General features: G+C 34.4%; 1 protein-coding gene across 4 annotated transcripts in view; it reads right to left on the reverse strand.

Annotated features, from left to right (window-relative positions):
* Window positions 1–20,159, reverse strand: part of ADGRA1 (adhesion G protein-coupled receptor A1) — a 275,807-nt gene that overhangs the window by 54,263 nt on the left and 201,385 nt on the right. For all 4 annotated transcript variants that reach the window (XM_032190930.1, XM_032190931.1, XM_032190932.1 and 1 more), the window contains 2 exons: window positions 2,584–2,791; window positions 1,430–1,638 (listed from right to left, as the gene is read on the reverse strand). In XM_032190930.1, the coding sequence (XP_032046821.1) occupies window positions 1,430–1,638; window positions 2,584–2,791 (417 nt within the window). The remainder of the gene's footprint in view (window positions 1–1,429; window positions 1,639–2,583; window positions 2,792–20,159) is intronic.

Below are 20,159 nucleotides of genomic sequence, written 5' to 3' on the forward strand. Positions count from 1 at the left end.
TGCAGGCAATTAGTAGGCATTTAATAACTACTCAAAGTTTAAGAAGAAGAGGCTAAACCCAACCATTGAAGGAGGAGGAAGCCATTTTGGGTGTGGCACCTGCAAAGTCAACAGGTGCTTTCTTTAATAAATTTATAAAAGCATCCTGAAAGAAGAATTATGTTTCACTTTCAGGGTAACAAGTGGCTTGGGGAAAAAAGGGAACTCACAAGAGCTGTAGAAAATGAGGGATATTTAATGTCATGAAATCTTAGGAATAGCTCTTAAATTCTGAACAATTCTGGAATGGGTGAAAAAATGTTCAAGTAACTCTGAGAGTAATCGGTTCTTATGAAGTGGACGATAATATCTGCATTTAACTTGTGGGTGCCACAGCCTTGTGCTATGATTGGCTGCCATCTGGGCTCCATCTGACAGCAGCAGATTGGTATTCTCTGCACACGTCCTCGCAATTCCTGTCGCCTGTTTGCTGTCCCTTACACATATACACAATACAGTATTTACTCAACTATAAACATTTCTGTAATGTACACAAGCAGCATCCACAGCACAGTTATGCACCAGCATTTAGGATCAATTTGGTATTAATAATACATATCTGTTTAATCTTTTCTTACAACTGATTTATAATAAAATATTTCATGGTGCAAATATTTTTTCACCTCTATATGTTAGAAACCTTATCATTTTTGTATTTGCTTTCCTTATTTCCCTTTATTCCCACAAGCCATTATTACATGCATAATTTTTTTTTGCTTTCATTATGGTAACTTTCTGTTAAACAGGATAGTTAAATAACTGCAATGGGAACTGTGAGTGTGACTGAGAACAGACTCAAGCAGGCTGATGTCTTAGCACTGCACAGAAATATTTTTCTTCACGAGCAGCAATTTACCAAGAAGGCTATCAGAATCAGTATACAAACTAAAACTCCTCCAAGATCAACACAGACACCAGTCCCCTTACTTAAAAGAGCAGAAGATGTTATTCCTTTCCATTTATTAAATGATTCAACATTGCGGTATGCCTGCAACTAATTAGTATGATCAACACAGTGCAGGGCAGGAACAAAAGCAGTCCAGCCTCTGAGATGTGCTGATGTAAAAGCACACAGGAGTATACATTTTTAAACCCTGTCTCATAATTTATAACCATAACATACTAATCATTCCTTGATGGAACTTTCATTTGTAAGACTGAATTAAATGTCATTTCTGATTAGGCCTGTCTCTGGATATTAAAATTGACCAGCAGGTTTATTCACTTACTAGCAGTAACTTACTTTCTTTAAGGCTGTCTTATACTAAACATTATAGAAAACAGAAGGTCAGTTACTGACAAGTAAGAATGATACAAGCGCATGTAAAAAGAACATATAAGTACGGTGAAAGAGAGAGCAATAAGTATATTTGCTAAGTCATATACTTACCATTAGCACTGCAAAGTTATTGAAGTGTGTACTCTGAATGGTGGTAATATTGCCTGCAGAACTAATTATGTGGCACCCTTCTCCCCACCAGCCTCCATGTCCATCTAGAAGGTCAAAATCCCAGAAGGCTGCAATGGGGTCTATACCCCGTGCAAAGTGCCTCAACCCTATAGTAAGAGGGCTGGTGAGGTTTCCAAAACTGCACCCATCTGCAAAAGCAACAAACTGAATCAGAGAGATGGAGTGGAAAACCCTTTATTGATGAATGTTGTGTAAAGAGATCAGATACACTAAACTATGGAAAAAAAATAAAATAAATGCAATAGACATATACTCTTAATAGTCAAAATCAAGGGTAATGTTCACATTCAGAAAAGTTTGCAATAGTTTAAATAAATCTGAATGAACATTTCTGTCTCATAATGTGTCCAAATGTTCTAATCAACCTTCACAAAGCTGTTTTTTTTTGGTCTAAGATTCTTCAGTTACAGCCAGTGTTACACTATTGCCCATGTAACTGCAAAAATGGCAGTTTCATCATATGATTAATAGCTGAGAAAATTCTGCACTTTGAAAGTCACATTTAAGCATTTCAAAAATGTTAATAAAACGAGAGCACTGCTCAGAATCAAATAAAATTATTAAAATTGCCTGGGTGAATAATTAATCAAAATAATGATTCAGTAGCATATAAGATATGTCACATTTAGACAAAAACATTTAACACCTGTTTTATGTCCATTATATCAGAAAGTATACTGGAGAGTAGTGATACATGCAACAGGGCACTGCTCCCTCCCTGACAGTCTTATTTTTCTCAATGTCTACGGTGTTAGCATTGCAATTTTCATTGTAAAGAAAAGAGTAAAACAAGGTTTTTTCCTATAGCTCTTTGTTTTAAGAAACAAACCTCCGTAACAACACAGTCAAAAAACATAGTAACCACAAATCTGCATTCTAGTCATACAGCAGTTGCATTTCTTTATTTGCAGAAGAGTTAGAATAAAATGATGCAAATAGGAATAAATTCAAACATTGCTGCTAAAGAAACAGACCATTCCCAGCCTCTCAGCATACGGTATACTCTATTCTCTACATAATCAAGTATACCTTAGCTTTCAGATTAAAGGAAATAATGCATAACAACTCCTCACCTATTTTAGCAAAAACAGCTGGTGTGGCAACCGTCCTACGTTTCCCATCATCTGCAAGATTTGATGAGTTTCCTGTGCTGGGAAAGAGTTTTCCATTCCGAAAGACAATAAACTGTAGCTTGCAAGTGGAGTTATCAACAGATTGCCAGGCTGAAGACTGAGAGAAGACAGACTGTGGCAAATGAACTGAAGCTACTGCTACAGCATTCTGTACAACGAGAAAAAAAAAGAAACATTTAAAATGCAAATCACAACAGGGTTGCTTTCATGATGTTTTAAACTCCTGTACAAGAAATGTATGCTGCTTTCCTTTTCCAACAGACTGGAAGCAACCAAAGAAGCACGAGCTGTAACCATGGGAATAGGATTGGTACAGTGCATATTAAAAGGGAAAACGTTTTGATTGAATGTGTGAGTCTATATGGTCAAGCTCCCTGCTGCAGAGGTGAGAATGGTTCTTACCGTGCCTGCTAGAGGGTCCATCAACACTGCAGATCTGATTTAAAGAGACAACCTCTACCAGGTTTTCTCCTTCACTTAAAACAGAATCAGACAACTAACATTGAAACATTTCTCTGAAAGGGTATTTGAAGAGTATTAAAATAATTTTATAAATAAAAATATTATTAAATAAGACAGTAAAGAACTGCAAATGTGCTATATAACACTTTTTATAAATATATTTTTCTTGCTTCATATATGGAAAATCAGTTAACTCCACGTTTTTAGCAATCCAGGATAAAAATATTACAAGCACTAACATAACAGAAAACAAGATAGCACTAAGAGAAAATGAATGAAGACTGTCAGATCACTATAATGGCTTTGCGTTGTGATTGTGTTATACACCCTTTTACAAGCAGATAATTCGCTTACAGCATATTTATAAAGCACACCAAACATTACGTTCAGAGGACTTCACCCATCAAGCATTTTTTTTCCTCTGACCAAATAGAAAGCTAATCATTAAAGGCTGAGATATTTACAAGAAAAAACAAATGATGAGCAATGGGAAAATAAACAGGGAGTCTGTCCTGAGCCTTGAAGTGAAAAGTGTATGTATTTAAAAACAAACAAACTACAAAATGTTCTAATTTGCATTTCCCCCAAGGGCAAAGTATAGCTTCTGTGCACATAATTTACATAGATTATCACACAGTTTACTCATAGTACATGTGCGCTACCTCTTTCAGAAGTAAAAACAATAATCTTCACAACCATGTAAACAAACGATGTTAATATATGTCCATATGCTAGGAGAAATACACATGAGAGATAAAAGGCACAACAGAGATCAGCAAACTAAAACATTAGAAGCACATAGTGACCTCACGGTAAATAGGGGGGGAAATCATGAGTAGTCTGTGATGTCACTGAGATGCTTATGTAAACAGATAAAAGGCTTGTATCATTTTTATTTTTTTTTTTAATCACCAAGCATATTTTGGAAAAGTTTTGTGATTCTAACAACAAAAACTCAAAAAAATGCTTTTTTAAAAAAATATTTAATTTAGATGATGTCACTTAAATATATTCATAAAATTAATTATGTTAAAAATATTCAGGAAAAATACAGAAAATAGCAACAGCGCATTTTTACATTAGATTTTAAAATAACTGTGAAGACTTTAATTGGAATTAACTGAGCTAAACATCAAGTACTTATCCTTAGATTGTTTCCACTGCCTAATTCACTGATTCTAAAGCTGTCATAATTGGCTTTGTCTCATGCTTCTGAAAAAGACATATTTCACTCTATGATATCCCAAAGTATCACTGTAAGCTGAATCTCTGATGATTCCATTTTAGCCATAAATTTGTTATTAATAAGTACATACAGAAATTTTTAGTAGTGTCATTTGTCAAAACCCAAATCTCTCCTGACTTACCTGGAGATCTACAAAAGCGTAAGAGAAATTGTAGTGTGATTAAATTTATATAGGATTTTCATTATTATTCTATGCTGGAAAAAGCAACAACAATGACATATTAAATTACACTAATTACTTATTATGCACAAAAAGAGAAAGCTAGAAGCATCTGAATAAGCTTATGATAATGAAACCAACAGCTAAAGGCATTGGGATAAGCAACAATGTGCCATGACTTGACAAAAGCTGTCCTACAGAAGGCAGAGGAACACAACTGGTTTATAGCACTTTTGCTGAGGCAAAATTGTGTAATTCATTGAGGCTCTCAAATTTCTTCTCTATTTTGACTTACTGATACCGATGAGAAAAGCAGTGATACAGTGTAGTAAACAGAGCTTGACTTTGAGACCGGGGAGGGGAGAGCAGCGGCTGCACACATCCAAAGCACAGAGAGCTGGCTTGTTTGCAGCAACTGGCCAGTTGCACAGTTGCGAATGATCAAGGTGATGGCTACCTCCTCACCTCCTTTACTTCCCAGTCTCTGCCCGTAGAGAGTCCCTTAACTACACAGTGTAAAGGAACCTGATCACAGAGACCCATAGACTAGCTTTAAATCCAAGGGGCAAAGACTAATGCAGTGAAGAAGAGCTGTGCACTGCCAACACATGGATTCAGCACAGACTGTATGCAGTCCTTGGACTGATGGAGCAAATGTCACACGTGCAGCAATGCAATATTTAACTAACCATGTGGCAAAAAAGACACATTTACAGAAAATTATTTCCTCTTCAGGATTCAGAAGAGGGTTTTTCCCTATTTCTCCAAACAGAAGGTACAAAAAACATGAATATCTATAACATTAACTATTTAATAATCTTTGGAAAATAATGCCTACAGGCAATTTCTGGGATATGGTGTAATTTTGAACACTACCCTGTGTATACTACCCTGTGTATACCCCTGTGTATACCTGATATTTCAACCAATTTATTTTGAGTGCAGGCAGAGCAAAGGAACAAATTGTGACAATGTATAGGTAAAGTCAAAACTCAGTGCATACCAAATATTTAATTTATGTAGAAGTTCCTTAAAATTAAACATTAAAATCAAACTGTTTCCTACAGCAACATGTCTGCCAACAAACTCCTGTGCTAGGATATTCATGAAAAATGCACACACTGAGAACGCCCACACATTTGCAATGCTGTTTAAAAATATGAATGTTTGTGAACAATTTTTACATGTAAGATATTTGAGAATCTTTATTTTAATAGCATTAGTCATATTCACAGGAAAAGAATATGAGCACTCAAGCAAACCCTATTATTGCAGATGAGAATGGATGGCGCTTGACTGGAGGCTCAGTCTTCAATTCTATGTGTTGTGATGAAAAATCAGTTCACCACTCTTGCCTCAATTTCCCCCTCATGTGGTGAAATAAAAATAATACTATTTCTTTTCCTCCAAAACCTAGAGATGAAACACAATATGTGAACATATTATTACTAATACCAACAGTAACATTACATTTTGAGTGAATGACTGTGCTTTAGATGTTTCAAACTCCATATAAATAATCTCCTGTTTTAAAATTTTATTTGGACACCATATTGCCACATCACACAAGAATTGACATTCAATGGTGCACTAGAGGCAGTGTCTTGAGAAGCCACTCTACCTCTAAGGGAGAAACAGATCTAGAGAAAGAACCACCACCAAATGTACTGCATGGGATCTGCAGCTTTGCAATGACACAGGTCAGCACTGGCAACTTATATTTTCCCTGGAAAAGCTTACAGTATGTGTCAGCAATTTACCAGTTAGGATTTAGACATTCTGTGATCGTTTTCAAAACTGAATGTCAATAATCCCCTCATGACTCCATTTCACTTTTAGTCCTATTAACTGGATTGGACTGGCAATCATTAAAAAGCAAATTCTGAGCACTATAGATTTTTCTAAGGAACATTCTTCTGCTGGAAAATGACAGTGTTTTAAAATGAAAGCTAGCCACGGAGATCCATCCATTTCTACAAAAATATGTTAGAAATTATTCAAATTTCAAAACCTCCCATGTAATATCTGTCCAGATATTCCCAAATCTGCTGTGTGATCTGCACCAGGGAACAAGGGCAAAGCAGTAAACCAGTAAAGCAGTAAAATGTGTTTTCCAGGAGGCTGCCAGCTCTGAAAACTTGTAACTTGGGAAAATTTCCTAAAAGCTAAAGAAAAGGTTCTTTTGAACACTACAATTCATAATTGGAAAGTAAATTAGTAAAAATTTCTGAAGTTTCATTTCTTGTTTCCATTTCCATGCTAAGTTTGTTTATTTGTAGATTTTTTCAAACTAGCAGAAGAACAGAAACACAGATCCCGAAAGTTTAAAATTTGAATGGAAAACCTCAGTCCAAAGAGAAAATGGTTCCCAGAATATTGAGAGCTACAGACTTCTGACATTTCTTGCAGCCCATGCATGCGTGACCCTTATTAAAAACATTTTAAAGGAAAAATTAAAGATTTAAAGTGAAGATTTTCCCCAGGCAATTTTATTCTGGTCTGCAGTTCATTCCTTATAATCAATGCTAGCATTTACAAGGAGTTTTTAAGCATTTAGGAAAGACAGCCCATCTCACCTTAGGTACCTTTGCAATACATTGGCCCTGCTAGTTTCATGATCCTTTAAAAAGAGCTGCTCCCATTTGCTATATTGCTTCCTGATTATCTTGTTCAACTTGGCTAAAATTTAGCATGATTTGAGAGAACATACCTGTTATCAGACAGTTCTTAACAAGGGGGATACTTGGTAACACTGTGGAATGGTATAAATCAAATTATTTTCAGTTCTTCCTGCCTTGATACTAGAATGATTTTGAGTTCGAGCATGGTATTTATGTTTGAGATAAAATATATTTCATAGGAAAGCATTTAATTTTGATTGCTCAGAACAGCTGAAAGGTGTATTTTTTTCTAGTTGTCACTATCCTCGACTTTAAAAACTGTACTTTTACAAGAAATCAGAAAAAAATGTGGGGAAGGGGACAAAGAGTAAATGAAATCACCTGAACACCAAGCAGACAACTAGAAAAAGCAACTTCACTGTCTCCAGATTTTAAAGAAACTGATTATGTGTTTTACAGATTCAAATACAAGATGTCATAGATTATTAATGATCCAAGGGTGTTGCTAAAGTGTGCACAACCTATATAAAATTACATTAGCAGTAAAAATGTAGCAACTAAGCTCTACTGGTAATAACCTATATTACTAAATAAGTATTGACTGAGTTAACAGTGTGGTCGTCATCATAAAATCAAGTGAATACATTGTGTATATAAATACAATAGATGCTAGTTAGGCCCTCAAACAAGACAGTAGCTCCTCAGAAGCAAATGAAGAGATCGATTTAGAATTTATGTTAAAGGTTTAGTGGCTAACATAATAAAATAGTGTGAAAATGCTTTTTCATCTGTCTCTCCTGCTATTTAAATCATACTCCTTTGGAATTATTTCAGCACGTGAGATAAGAGATACAGAGAGGCATTTGTCCCAGCACTGTCAAGCTGTATGTATGTACTTCTCTCTTGCATGGAAAGCATCAAGAAAACAAAACAAAAATTTAGAATGTCTGGGAGAACGTCAAATAAGTGTTCTGTAAAAGGAAGGGAAACAGTGGCACTTTGAAGAAATATGGTTATATAAGACTCAATGGCAAAGCAATTTGACAGGTCCTGACAAAAAAAGATAGGATTGATGTTTGTTTTTTAAATAGGAGGCCACAAAACAAGGAGAGTGTAAGGAGATTCCCAGAAATATTAGTTTGTATACATTGTTCCAGATTTATTAGTTTACTTGTAGTCCATGAGGCTGCTGAATAACAAAAGTCTGGAAAGGCTCAGGAATGACTAGCAAGAAAAAAGAAAAACTGATACAGATTCCCAGACAGAAATGAAAAGATATCTCCAAAAACACGACATTAAATCACCTGGCTATAGGGATGAAATTGCTATTCATGTTAGGATTATTATGTAATAAAGTCGTTATATTGTAATGCTGAAGCCCACATCCATCTTAATAGCTGGAAACCAAAGTATATACACCAAAATACCTTTGTTGTAGCCAGACATAAATGTCGTTTTAATGCATAGTGAAAACGTAACAATAAATATAGGCAATTATACGTAAAGGTACAAAACCATCTTAAAGTGTATTTAAAGGTATATCTAATAAGAATGGCTTTCTAGAATTCATGCTACATAAATGTTAGTTTCAGCAAGCAACATGGACATTTTAGAAAAGCAGGTAATATAAAATAATCTTTGAAAGCCTGATAATCACTAATCCCTCTTCTAATATATGTAAAAAATAAAAGCAGTCTCCAATTTAGGATTTTGTATTTCAAATTTTAAAACTTTGCAAACTCTGAAAATTTGTTAATAAAAGTTACCTGGATTAACAATATCCAGCATGGAAAAGCAACTCAAAAGAGATATTGAATATAATCAGAAAGACTATGAAAAGAAAAATAAAAAACCCAAACCCATCGATCAACAAAAAAGTAGTTTTAAGTGTCAAGAAATGGATAAATACAGGGATAACTGCCAAAACATTTACATACAGTACTAAGTTCTTCAGACCTATATTTAAAAAATGGACAAGGAAAGAAATAGAGTTGCTATGTAGAGAGAAACAGGTAGAGATAAAACAAACTAGAAAAAAATCATTGAAGGTGTTGATGTTTGCATGGAGACAGTTAGGATCAATAAGAAAAACGTTATAAGAAAAATAATATAAGAATTACCACAAATGTTAAAATAAAATTCAACATGGGCTGAATAATGTCATGCAAATCTTTGATGCAACTGACACATGAAATCAGAGGACAACTATGTTTTTTTTTTGTTTTTTTTTTAAAGGATTATACCAAGTCAGTCATAGAGCACTGATGACTTCTCTCTAAAACGATCTACAGTTAATGTGAATAAAGTGTGGCATGTAATTAAAACAGTATAGACCTATGCATGATTGACTTTATTGCACAGTTTGCATCATTTACAGCTGCTGCTGCCACATCCCCATATTTGTCCGCTTCCATGTCAAGAGACAGGCTGCTTTTACAAGTCTGAAAGAGTTGTTTGGTAAATTGCATAAAAATGTGGTGTCCTTAAGGTATGCCTATATGGACGGCTGTGTCATTGCTTGTAACTTCCAGTGTGATGCACTGAAGTTGCTTATGCATTCATGCATAATTCCTCCAAAACATAGGTCAGCTCATTGCATCTAAGACTTCATTATTAATGCATCTGTAAAAATACACTCAGAATACATAATATTTTTTTTTTTTTTTTTTTTCTCCTGAGGAAGGTAAGATGTGTAGAATTCAAGCAAAAGCTGACTTTGTAATCTGATATTATGAGGGGAAAAGAGAAAGGGTTAAAAAAAAAAAAAAAAAATCAAAGGAAAAACTAACACTAAGGGAGACAGGATAGGTTTACCACAGATAAATAACGCCAGACTCATGTAATAGTCCTTGATAACTTTTCTAGACAAGGACACACAGGTCACCTAATTTCTTTTGCCCTCAATAAAATACTGGATACTATATGGAAAGCTGAATTGAGACACTGAGAATTAGTGTCTAAGTCACTAGAAATAGGGTCAGGTGAATAAGAATCTAGCTAAAATTCATAATAAAATGAATTTGAAAGGAAACAGGCTGGAGTGAATGTACCAGAAGATTTTATGAAAATTAGTTTGAGGACTTACAGTTTTCATCTGATGACCTTTAAACAAAGAAGAGGAACATCACCTAAGACAAGGCTCAAAATCATATGCTTTACATATTTATAATGAGAATTTCTGTTATAAACTGGTGAAACAAACCACTTTGAAAAACAGACAAGGACTTGAATGCACTGTTTTTTCACATGGATGAATCTGAGCCACTGCAATTTAACAATAAAAAAAATACAAATACAGTCTGGAACATTTCAAACGAAGCATTTCCATTAGACAGGGAAATACTGTGATTTTCAAGAATAATTTGTTTTACAAGTGCAGAGGAAGAGAGTTCTGCATTGTCAGCCTAGCAGAATGAAAGGAGAAAAGGCTGTGTCTGCTGCCTTTAGAAACACCAGAGGAATAGCATCTAGAGAGGAAGAAGAGTCATGTGAGCATGAACACAAGGACAAGCAGGACGTTGGTCAAGAGCAAAAATTCTGATGTGAAGTATGAAAATACTTCCTAGCCTTTATTACAGAAAGGACATGATGGTCTCCAAGGAGAATGGACATGCACACACAAAAATTCACCTACTTTTGACAGAGCGTTTGAATATTTTATGATAGAATTACACAATACAGTTCTCAGGAAAAAGAAAGATTTTGTAAAACTATTCAGTCATGGCAGTGTCAAGTGACTTACATCTGCAATAAAAGAACATTGAACATGGAAGTGATATCATTGAAAAAAAAAAAAAAGGAAAAATTCTGCACACACAACAGCTGCAGACAGTTGGCAAACTTGAAAATTAAGCCACATTTAATGCAGACAGCTATTTTAGAAATCTTAATATAAACATGTAAAAATAGAACAATTAAATACAGATCTGACTTGGAACATTAAAGAAATGAAGGCCTATACATTTTTCTATTACTTATCTTCCTACAAATTGTCCTTAAAATTGATGAGATCTTTAGCATTTAAGTAACAAGAGCTCAGTGTCCTATACTGTTTGATGGTCCAGCAGCAATATCTGACACAGATGACAGCTAACTACTGACACATGCTCAGATGAACATTCCTAGTATACAATTACCTAAAAATGGTATCACCCTAATCACTGCACTATTATTCTTTAATAAAAATTCCAGATTTACTCTACCTGAGATGTTGAATATATCCCTAATTTCTGCTAGCTGCAGTGGTACCATTATCGGTTAACCTTGTGGCTTTGAATAAAAGTCAAAATCCTTTGTTTACATTGTTGGATCTGCTAGCAATCTCCCATACACCTATAGATAGAAACATCTTTGACTATAATATTGTGGTGACTGCAAAGAAAGCCTTCAAAGCAACCTGAGTGTAAATTAAAACAGATGATTCTACAAGAGGCGCAAAACCACAACAAATCTGCAGAAAGCCCCAGACATATAGCTCCAGTAGATACAATGTAAGAATCAGTATTAAAATCCACATTTTTCAGTTATTTACTACTGATAATTTAGTATATTTTTGTGTATTCCAAAATTCCATGTCAACAATTTTATTTTAAAATTTCCAAGTTTTACTTATTTTCACCTTTTCTAGAAATATACTTTTCTCCATATGTGACAATAAAAAACAAAAAAACAAAAAAACAAAAAAACAGAAAATACAAAACACTGTAAAGCACAAAATTTGTCAACATTATATAAATTGGATTTTATATAACAAATACATCACAATTTTGTTATAATTTCTATTATTACTATTATTATTATTATTATCATCATCATCATCATCATTATCATCATTATCATTATTATTATTTAAAGGCAATTTTAAGAAACTATTTAGATTTTCAAACAGTGTTATAGGATTGCTTCAGTTCAGGGTTCCTTATTTCAAGTCAAGCCGAATCTGCGTTAGGTTTGCCATAATGCAGAAAGCTATGCTAGGGGATGCATAAAATTGGTCTTCTTGGGAATATGAATTCTTAAGGGTGGTTTATGAGTTTTCAGCTGGAATGTAAAGTTTTTTGGGAGGAGATGAGAGGTGAGGAAGGTGGAGATGCAGATCCTTGAAGTATTGATTTCAGGCATATCCCAGAATTCATGCTGTATCTTCTCATTGTTTTCCTATGAACCTACAGAGGCTTGCTGCAGCTACATTTTTATAAAGGATGGCTTCTGGCAGTGCATTCTACAGGAAGATTTGCCCTCTTAGGAATTTGGCTCACTGGGCCCTTCAGGCATGTATGTGCTCCTAGAAATACTACATTTTCCTCCAAGCTGCCTGAGATGAATGAGTATTTTTCCTTTTTATTTAGGGGCTCAGTTCATCTTCAGGCATAAAATATGTGAGATCTTTCTAGAGAGATTAGATTAGCATATTAGGTTGTTGGTTTGTTTGTTTTGTTTTGTTTTTTAAATTATACTAATGAGTGACTCTGATTGTTACAGGTGCCTTCAGAGGGGATGGGCATATGTAAATTGTTAAAATTTTAAAATATGAAGTCAAAATAAATCTGGTGAGCTAAATGGAACATTCAGCTGCATAATGACAAACTTATCACCTTGGATCTTAGAAAGTACATCATAATCATACAGAATACCTAACTAACCAAATACCTTTTGCAGTTTACTGACTACTGAGTTTAAAAGCCAGTAGATATTACTGTTTTTGAAGAAAAATGAATTCTAGCTTCAGTATACCAGCATGTGTGTTTTTTTTTTTTTTTTTTTTTTTTTTTTTTCCCACATGCCCATTTTTAATTTCTCTTTTGAACTAGGTGAATTATGTTAATGTAGGCCTTGTAACAGTTTTACTTTCTGTGTGGTCCATAGCTTAGTGATTAGCATACTAAAGAAACTATTAGAAATGGGAATAGATAACTTAATATTTCCCAGCACCCAAAGTATTCATAAAGATTTTTCTGAAGTTTGAGAAACATGATTAGATTAAAATAAGAAGAGATATTAGGTGGATATTATATGCATCAAAAGACACTGTAGTAAACAAAATTCATATACATTTTAGTACAGTGCAATGCATACAATTATGGATTTTATGATTTTTCCAAAGTCTTAGATAATTTGGATATATCCATTCATTGAATATGAGTACACACAGATGCAGCTAGTAGGTAATAGGGTAGTTCAAAATGACCGGATATTGCAACTACTTAAGTATACTACATGATAGGATTTCTAATTTCACTGATATAGTATTCACACTTAGTTAAGCCAGATAAATATAAGGTTCACTTGGTAAAATAACTTGGAATGTAATAAAAAACATTAATTCTGAATTTTTCAAAACACTATTTTGATTTAATTTTCCTGAGGGAAAGTGAGTTGCTATATTGCATGTAATTTGCAGAAGTCCAAGTATTAAGTGTTCTTCTGGTGCTGACTTTTTATAAAGGTGACTGCAATAAGATGCTGACACTGTAGCTTGATGACTACTGAAACATTGACTCTGATAACAGAGGAAATCTGAAACTGCTGAAAATTTTAGCAGTTTTAGCAATTAGAGACTTCAAGGAATAAGTGAATTTAAAAGTTCCATAACCATGCAACAATTCAGTATTCTGCAGATTTTTGAATGGTTTAGGTATTATCCTCAGGAATGATCTCTATTGGCTATAGCCATTAAACAGCGAAGACCTAGCAAAGCTCCTGCAAACTATAATATAGGTAAGACATGTTTCTAGAGAATAATGTCAGTCCCCTACACTCCCTTGCTTTGCTGTATAGAGACCACTAAGCAGTGAAAAAGAGGTAAAGTTGTCTTTGCTTTAGCCTATGCACACTCACACTTTCCTTCAGTCTATTACAAAATACAATTTTGCTATCCTCACAACTGTCAAGAAAATATGCCTCCTCAAGAGGAGCAAATATAATTTCTTCCCTACCCCTACTCAGCTTTCCACTTTAAAAAATCTATATATTATAGTCTCCAGTTTGCCACAACAGTAATCTGTCTCCTTGATTTCAGCCACTGAGATGATTTACTACCTTCCACAATACAGAAGTGCAAAACGGTGAGTATAGTCACACTGCTAAGAGAAAGGTTCTGAGTCACAAAATTGACTTCACATTTGGATGAAAGTACCCAAGGCCTCCAGACCATTGAGTTGCATGGTGGTAAAGTGGATGAACATCAATGACATTTTAGACAATTATAGTTGTTAAATATGAAGGGCAGATACTCCACACTTGCTAATGCCAGTACTTGTTAGTAGTCGCTGCTCTCCAAAACTCTCATACAAACCCTGTGTCTTAAGTCTCACATGGATCTTTGGGATTCAGATGCACTGTGTGAACACAAAAGATAAGATATTGAGCTCAGTATGACAATGGCATAGTCATGTCAGAATTTCACCTTTAAAGATCAGTTCTGGCCAAGTGCCCTGCTGAAAACCTAGAGAGAGCAAAACCAAAGAGATTCACTGCATATGTTTGAGCATAAAATGAAATACCGTAGATATTAAAGGAATTTATCCAAGGCAACATTTACACAACCCAGTTATCATCACTAATGATTCCAATGCCACAGGCATGATGTGAGACTTATTTCTGCTTTTCTTTAAAACTGGACAGAAAAGCAATGGAGGAGTAGAGTCCATCCAGCAAGAAAGGTGTCAATTCATAAGAGGAATAGCTTTTTCCAAGCCATTGTATTTTGCGGTTATATAGAGCAAACTGATGCCATCTAAGGAATGATATATTCCCCCACTCCCTTTTTAGAGAAAGAAACAATGTAAGTTGTTCTTGCAAGTAATATATTTGAAGATAGATTTTCACCAACAATGTAAACTAGAGGCAGATGTCATGAGGCAGTTTTGAAAATAAAACTTTGAGATGGATACATAAGCACATTGTGTGTATACTTCATGTGAAAATCTGTTGTGTCATTCCTTTGGTTCTGTCAGAAAGCATTCAGAGCCAACCAGAACACTTTTACCCTCATCTGAATCACATACACACTCACTGTCTTTAATGTAAATGTTGACCAGGACAGATTCCTTAGCCCAAAACTCAGCTGTAGCAAGCACTTATGGACAGTCTTTTCTTTTTTTTTTTTTTTTCCTAGTAAGTTTTTCTAAGGGATTTGTTACAGAATTATGAAAACACCAAAAATATTTTCTTGCATTATCTACAGCAAAATTCAATAATAACCATGATGGAAGTGAGGGCTGTCTGGTCCTTCTTTCAGATCACATCTCCGCCAACCATCATTTCATATGGTGGTATGACTTGAAGAAGGCTGGAAGAAACCTAACTCTTATATATTAAAATTTCATGGACGCTGAGAAAGCACCTTGGCATATGTGAATTTTGCTTTATTACTGCAAAAATAGTCACTTGATATAGTCAGTGTTAGATACTTCATTTCTAAAAGCTGACTGAACTAAAATCTTAATCCTGTACTCAAATCAAGATTTGTAGCAATTGATGACAAAGCAGTGATGATGTTCTCCAGATTCAGAGTTGAAAATATTAACATACATTATCATTTTTTTTTGTCATCAGTAATCACTACATGAAAACTCATAATTTATATTGGGTGAAGATGCTTTTATATTTCTGAGGCAGTATGCACTGTATTCCTCTTACTCAAGGGTGTGCCTTTGAGTTGAGGTCCCAATGAAGGTTACTTGAGGCTTCTTGTATCCTGCATGGACCCAACTGAGATATGAACTAACCACTGGAGGAGCACCCCTCAATCCCTTTCATTGACAGCTGAGAATCAAGATACCTACCATAATATAATTGATTCCTAATGTAATAGATTCCCTTAAATGCTCAGCTAGGTGCTAATGCTAACCTAGCTAAAGTTAAACAGGATGAATAGAATAGTAATAAACGAAGACTGAGAACTAAGAACTGCACCAGTCTTCTCTCCTCATTTCTTAGATCAAACAAAAGGGAATGAAAATAACCTTCCTAGATCCAAATGAAAAACTGTTTTTAGCATGCAATATATGACTGGAGTGGATGGGAAAGCACAGTGTCTTGCTTGTGGCTTATGAATTAATATAAGTTTCCAAGTATTAGTGCTTCAGGGCCTGTATCCTGAAAAAGCAACAGCAACATGTTCATTAAAAACAGCAGCCTCTATGCCGTGAAGTGTTCATTTTTAAATCCTGTAAATTGGTTATATAAGTCGCAAATTTGCAATTTAATCAGTAGAAAATGAATTGTTTTACATTGTTATATGTAATCATTTTCAATAGTTTGAATATTTTGGTCTTCCTTTCTTGCTATATGAATTTTCTGATCTCTTTCAGTAAAGGTCAGTTCTTCTGGTATCAGTATATTTAATGTGTTCACAGATTTGTACCAAGGACCTGTATTCTTAAGGGCTTCATTTTATCAGTCAGACACATCAATGGTGTGTATAATTCAAACTTTCTCAAGGGCTTCCACTGCCAAATTTGACTGATTCTCCCCTCCCTCTCCCCCCCCCAAGTGTGTTATCATTCTCACTGAATCACTTCCAGTCTCCTGTTAAACTGATATGCCTTTACTTTACACATCAGCAATATTCATTTTTTTAACATAAAAACTTAATATTTTCACCATTTCACTATCTTTTTCTTCTAACTCCGCAGTTTTACATTCTGCATTAAATAGGATGGGAGTACTTTGTTGAATCCTGCACATGCATTTCTGAACTCTTACTACTTCTAACAGCAGATGCTGATATGAGTACCTGAGCATATAAATTAATTATTTAAGAGCGAGGATCAGAAAGAAACATGCTCAAGAAGAGAAAGTGAGAGAAAAATCAATACAGAAAAAAAATTGAGTCTCTCATGCCAACTGAAGGTCTAACACCATGTACAAAATTAATAACTAACATTATTAGCTGAAAGACAGTGTATCTGAGAAAATCTGGCAGAGTCCCAGATTGTCTATCTCAGTAACAGGAAAGTCTTAAGTTTTCTTATCAGGAATTCTGGGTCCTGGCAGCTCTGCACATTGACAATAACATGAAAACACTGCTGCCAAGGGCACAGACTCCACTAGCAACTGGATTCCCATTCTTCTCTATTGGCTAACATAAGGAAGAAATATTTGACTAACAAACTGGGTATAGATAAAACTAGAAAAGGCTAACTTAGAAAATAAAACAATAGATTTTGGTCCTATTTCCCCAACTACACTTACTGTGTTTTCTTTCTTTCGTAATCTTCTGAAAACACCATTAAGTAAATGTCTGAACATTAACAAACGAAATAACTTCAATTGATGTCCTACTTTCTTCCGGACAAACAAAAAAATAAAAACTGATTGGCCAGTTTCTTTTCATCTGCCATTCTAAGTTCTCATATTTCCATATTTCTCCAGCAGATCTACATAAAAAAATACAGTGAACAATACATTTATATGAAAACAAAACTGTATTCACTAGTTATAAATATCTTTCAGTCCATCTCTTCATTTTATCACCTTGTAGGGGCTCTCTGAGGAACTTACCAAAAATATTTTCTGGATAGTTTTGATATCCTCTAGCTTTTTAGATTTCTTTTAATGTCTCTACTCAGAAGCAATAAATCAAAAATGATACAGTCTGCATGTCTGAACGGCAGCGTTTTCTTGCATTGTAACCTTGACATGGAGAAAGCCAGATACTTGTACTTGCTAAGACATGGTCTATTCAGCATCATTGTGTTAGCATTATTCACCAAGTGGAATTAAAAACTGCACTACAGTTACCATGACAACCAGCTGTCTCCCACATACAGCATCAGTTTGAATTTGTGCAGACCATTTCTAACAATGATTTAAGTCAACAAATTCAGTATTACCCTAAGGTAAAAATATGGTTTAAGAACAAAAAAATACTTTCAGTTTCATAATATTACTTAGCTTGATACATTAATACCAAGTATGACTTAGGAGTTCTTCGGAGAGCTGACTTTTGTCAGAAATTAATGGTGAATGGTAATCTTCTTGTCAATATATAGTTGGGAACAACTGAAATTCTTAACCCAATAAACATGCAAGCTGTAATATTCAATACCATGTTTTATTAAGCAATATTAAAAAATTTCTAGTCCATCACCTTTGTAAAACTGACTCAATGTAGCATATGATGGAATAAAAGCCCTGTACTCATTTAGACAGATTTTAGTTTTTCATTTTGATTTTAAGGCCTTCTCTATACTATGCTGGTAAGGTGTTGCCCATTGCAGATGGAGAAGTGGAGGCATAACATTTGTAGGAAAGCTTGTGTGGAAAATGTATTAGAATATTTATTTAATCATTCTCTAAATTTACATTTGAATGATGGTGTTGATTACCTTGTGTAGTATCACTAAGATCATTAGCGTATGCTTACTGTAGAGATTCTTACTAGAAAATATGGTGTAATTCTTGTTCCTCCAAAAGTATCAGCCAACAATTCTCCATTATCATTTGGAAAAATAATCTAAAACATGAAATATAATTTCTGAGCTGGGGAATTCCAAAATAAGTTCCCTTTCCTGTAAACTTAATGGCTTTCTTTTTTTTGTTTGTATGTTTTCCAGACCAGTTTACATGCAAAGAGAAGGCTCAGTCAGTCTTGAAACAGCTAAGCTGTAAAGAAGAGAGGGTATATCAAACTTGTATATCGTATTTACAACGATATTTACAACGATGAAATATCATACATTTGCATGTCTGGTCATCTGTATGAAACAGCCACCTGCTGCTTCACAAGTTCAAAGCAACATTTTTTGGGTTCTTTTGACTTCCAAGCATGATTTCTGTCTGACAGTCATTGCAAGTACGTAATGGCAATGATGGCCAGTTTTGCTGGCAGAACAATAGGATGTATTACAAGGAGAAGGAAAATACAAACCTGCAGAACAACACAGAAAACATACAATTACAATTGTGCATGTGTATGTTAAGTGTGGGGAGAGAAGAAAAAGTAAACACTGAAATAAGGGTAGTTAAACTATTAAAAATGCAATGTATGGTCAAACTACAAGTAATAAGGCTATCCTTCATGGAAGAAACTATTAAAAAAATCAAAGAGAACTTAAACAGAGTCCATAATTACTAAAAAAACTGCTAATGTTACATACTGAAGTTCATATGTATTAATGATACATCCTCAACTCACTCATTTTTCTGGAAGCAAGTGTCAAAATGAAGTGTTACTGTAGATTACCATTTGGTACATGGTATAACACTTGTTGCATCACAGAACTTAAAAACATGTCAGAAAAGAAAACAGGACAAATCAGTGCAAAGTGTTTAGAGTTAAGAAATTCAGAGGCTATTAGGAATGTGAGACCTCTTATGAGTAGAATTTTAATCTGTGATTAAGAGTCATTGAATCCTAGCTCTCAGGACAATACATAATAATGAAAATTTTGAGTTTGAAAATAATGCTTTCAGTTTGAAATGATTTAATTTATGTGGGAGTGCTGGTCAGATAGAAAAATAAGTGTGATCTAAAAGATTGAGGAAGGAAGTAGCACAGAAATGCATTTAGTCCTGTATCACCATGGACACATTTGTTATCAGTGACAGGCAATGTGAAATCAGGCACAAATTGAAATCAAACCCATCTTTAAGGTTACACTAAACTGAACTGACAGGAACACTACACACAAGAAAGAAAAAGAAATGGATTTCTATATAGCACTTCAATCTTCAACAATGGGAGTGCATAATGCTTAAATGTAAAAACAGAGGAATTCAAGGCAGAAAAGAGACCGAAAACAAGAAACAGAGTAAAATATAACCTGAGGCATCAAATCCACAAACCCAGACAGGAACATTTTTTTTTTTTATTTTTTTTTTTTGTCAGCAAAAAGACTGTACACAATCAAAAATAAGTGTCAGTGGGAAAACAAATATGATTGTTACTGGAATTTAACAGATCTGTAACAATCCATTAACTCCTAGATTGAGCTGCAATGCAATACCATAAAATAAAATAAAATAAAAATTAAAAGTAAATCAAGATGACAATCTATGCGGATGTGTATCATTTTACCCT

The sequence above is a fragment of the Aythya fuligula genome, chromosome 7 (genome assembly GCF_009819795.1).
Source record: "Aythya fuligula isolate bAytFul2 chromosome 7, bAytFul2.pri, whole genome shotgun sequence".
NCBI lineage: Eukaryota > Metazoa > Chordata > Aves > Anseriformes > Anatidae > Aythya > Aythya fuligula.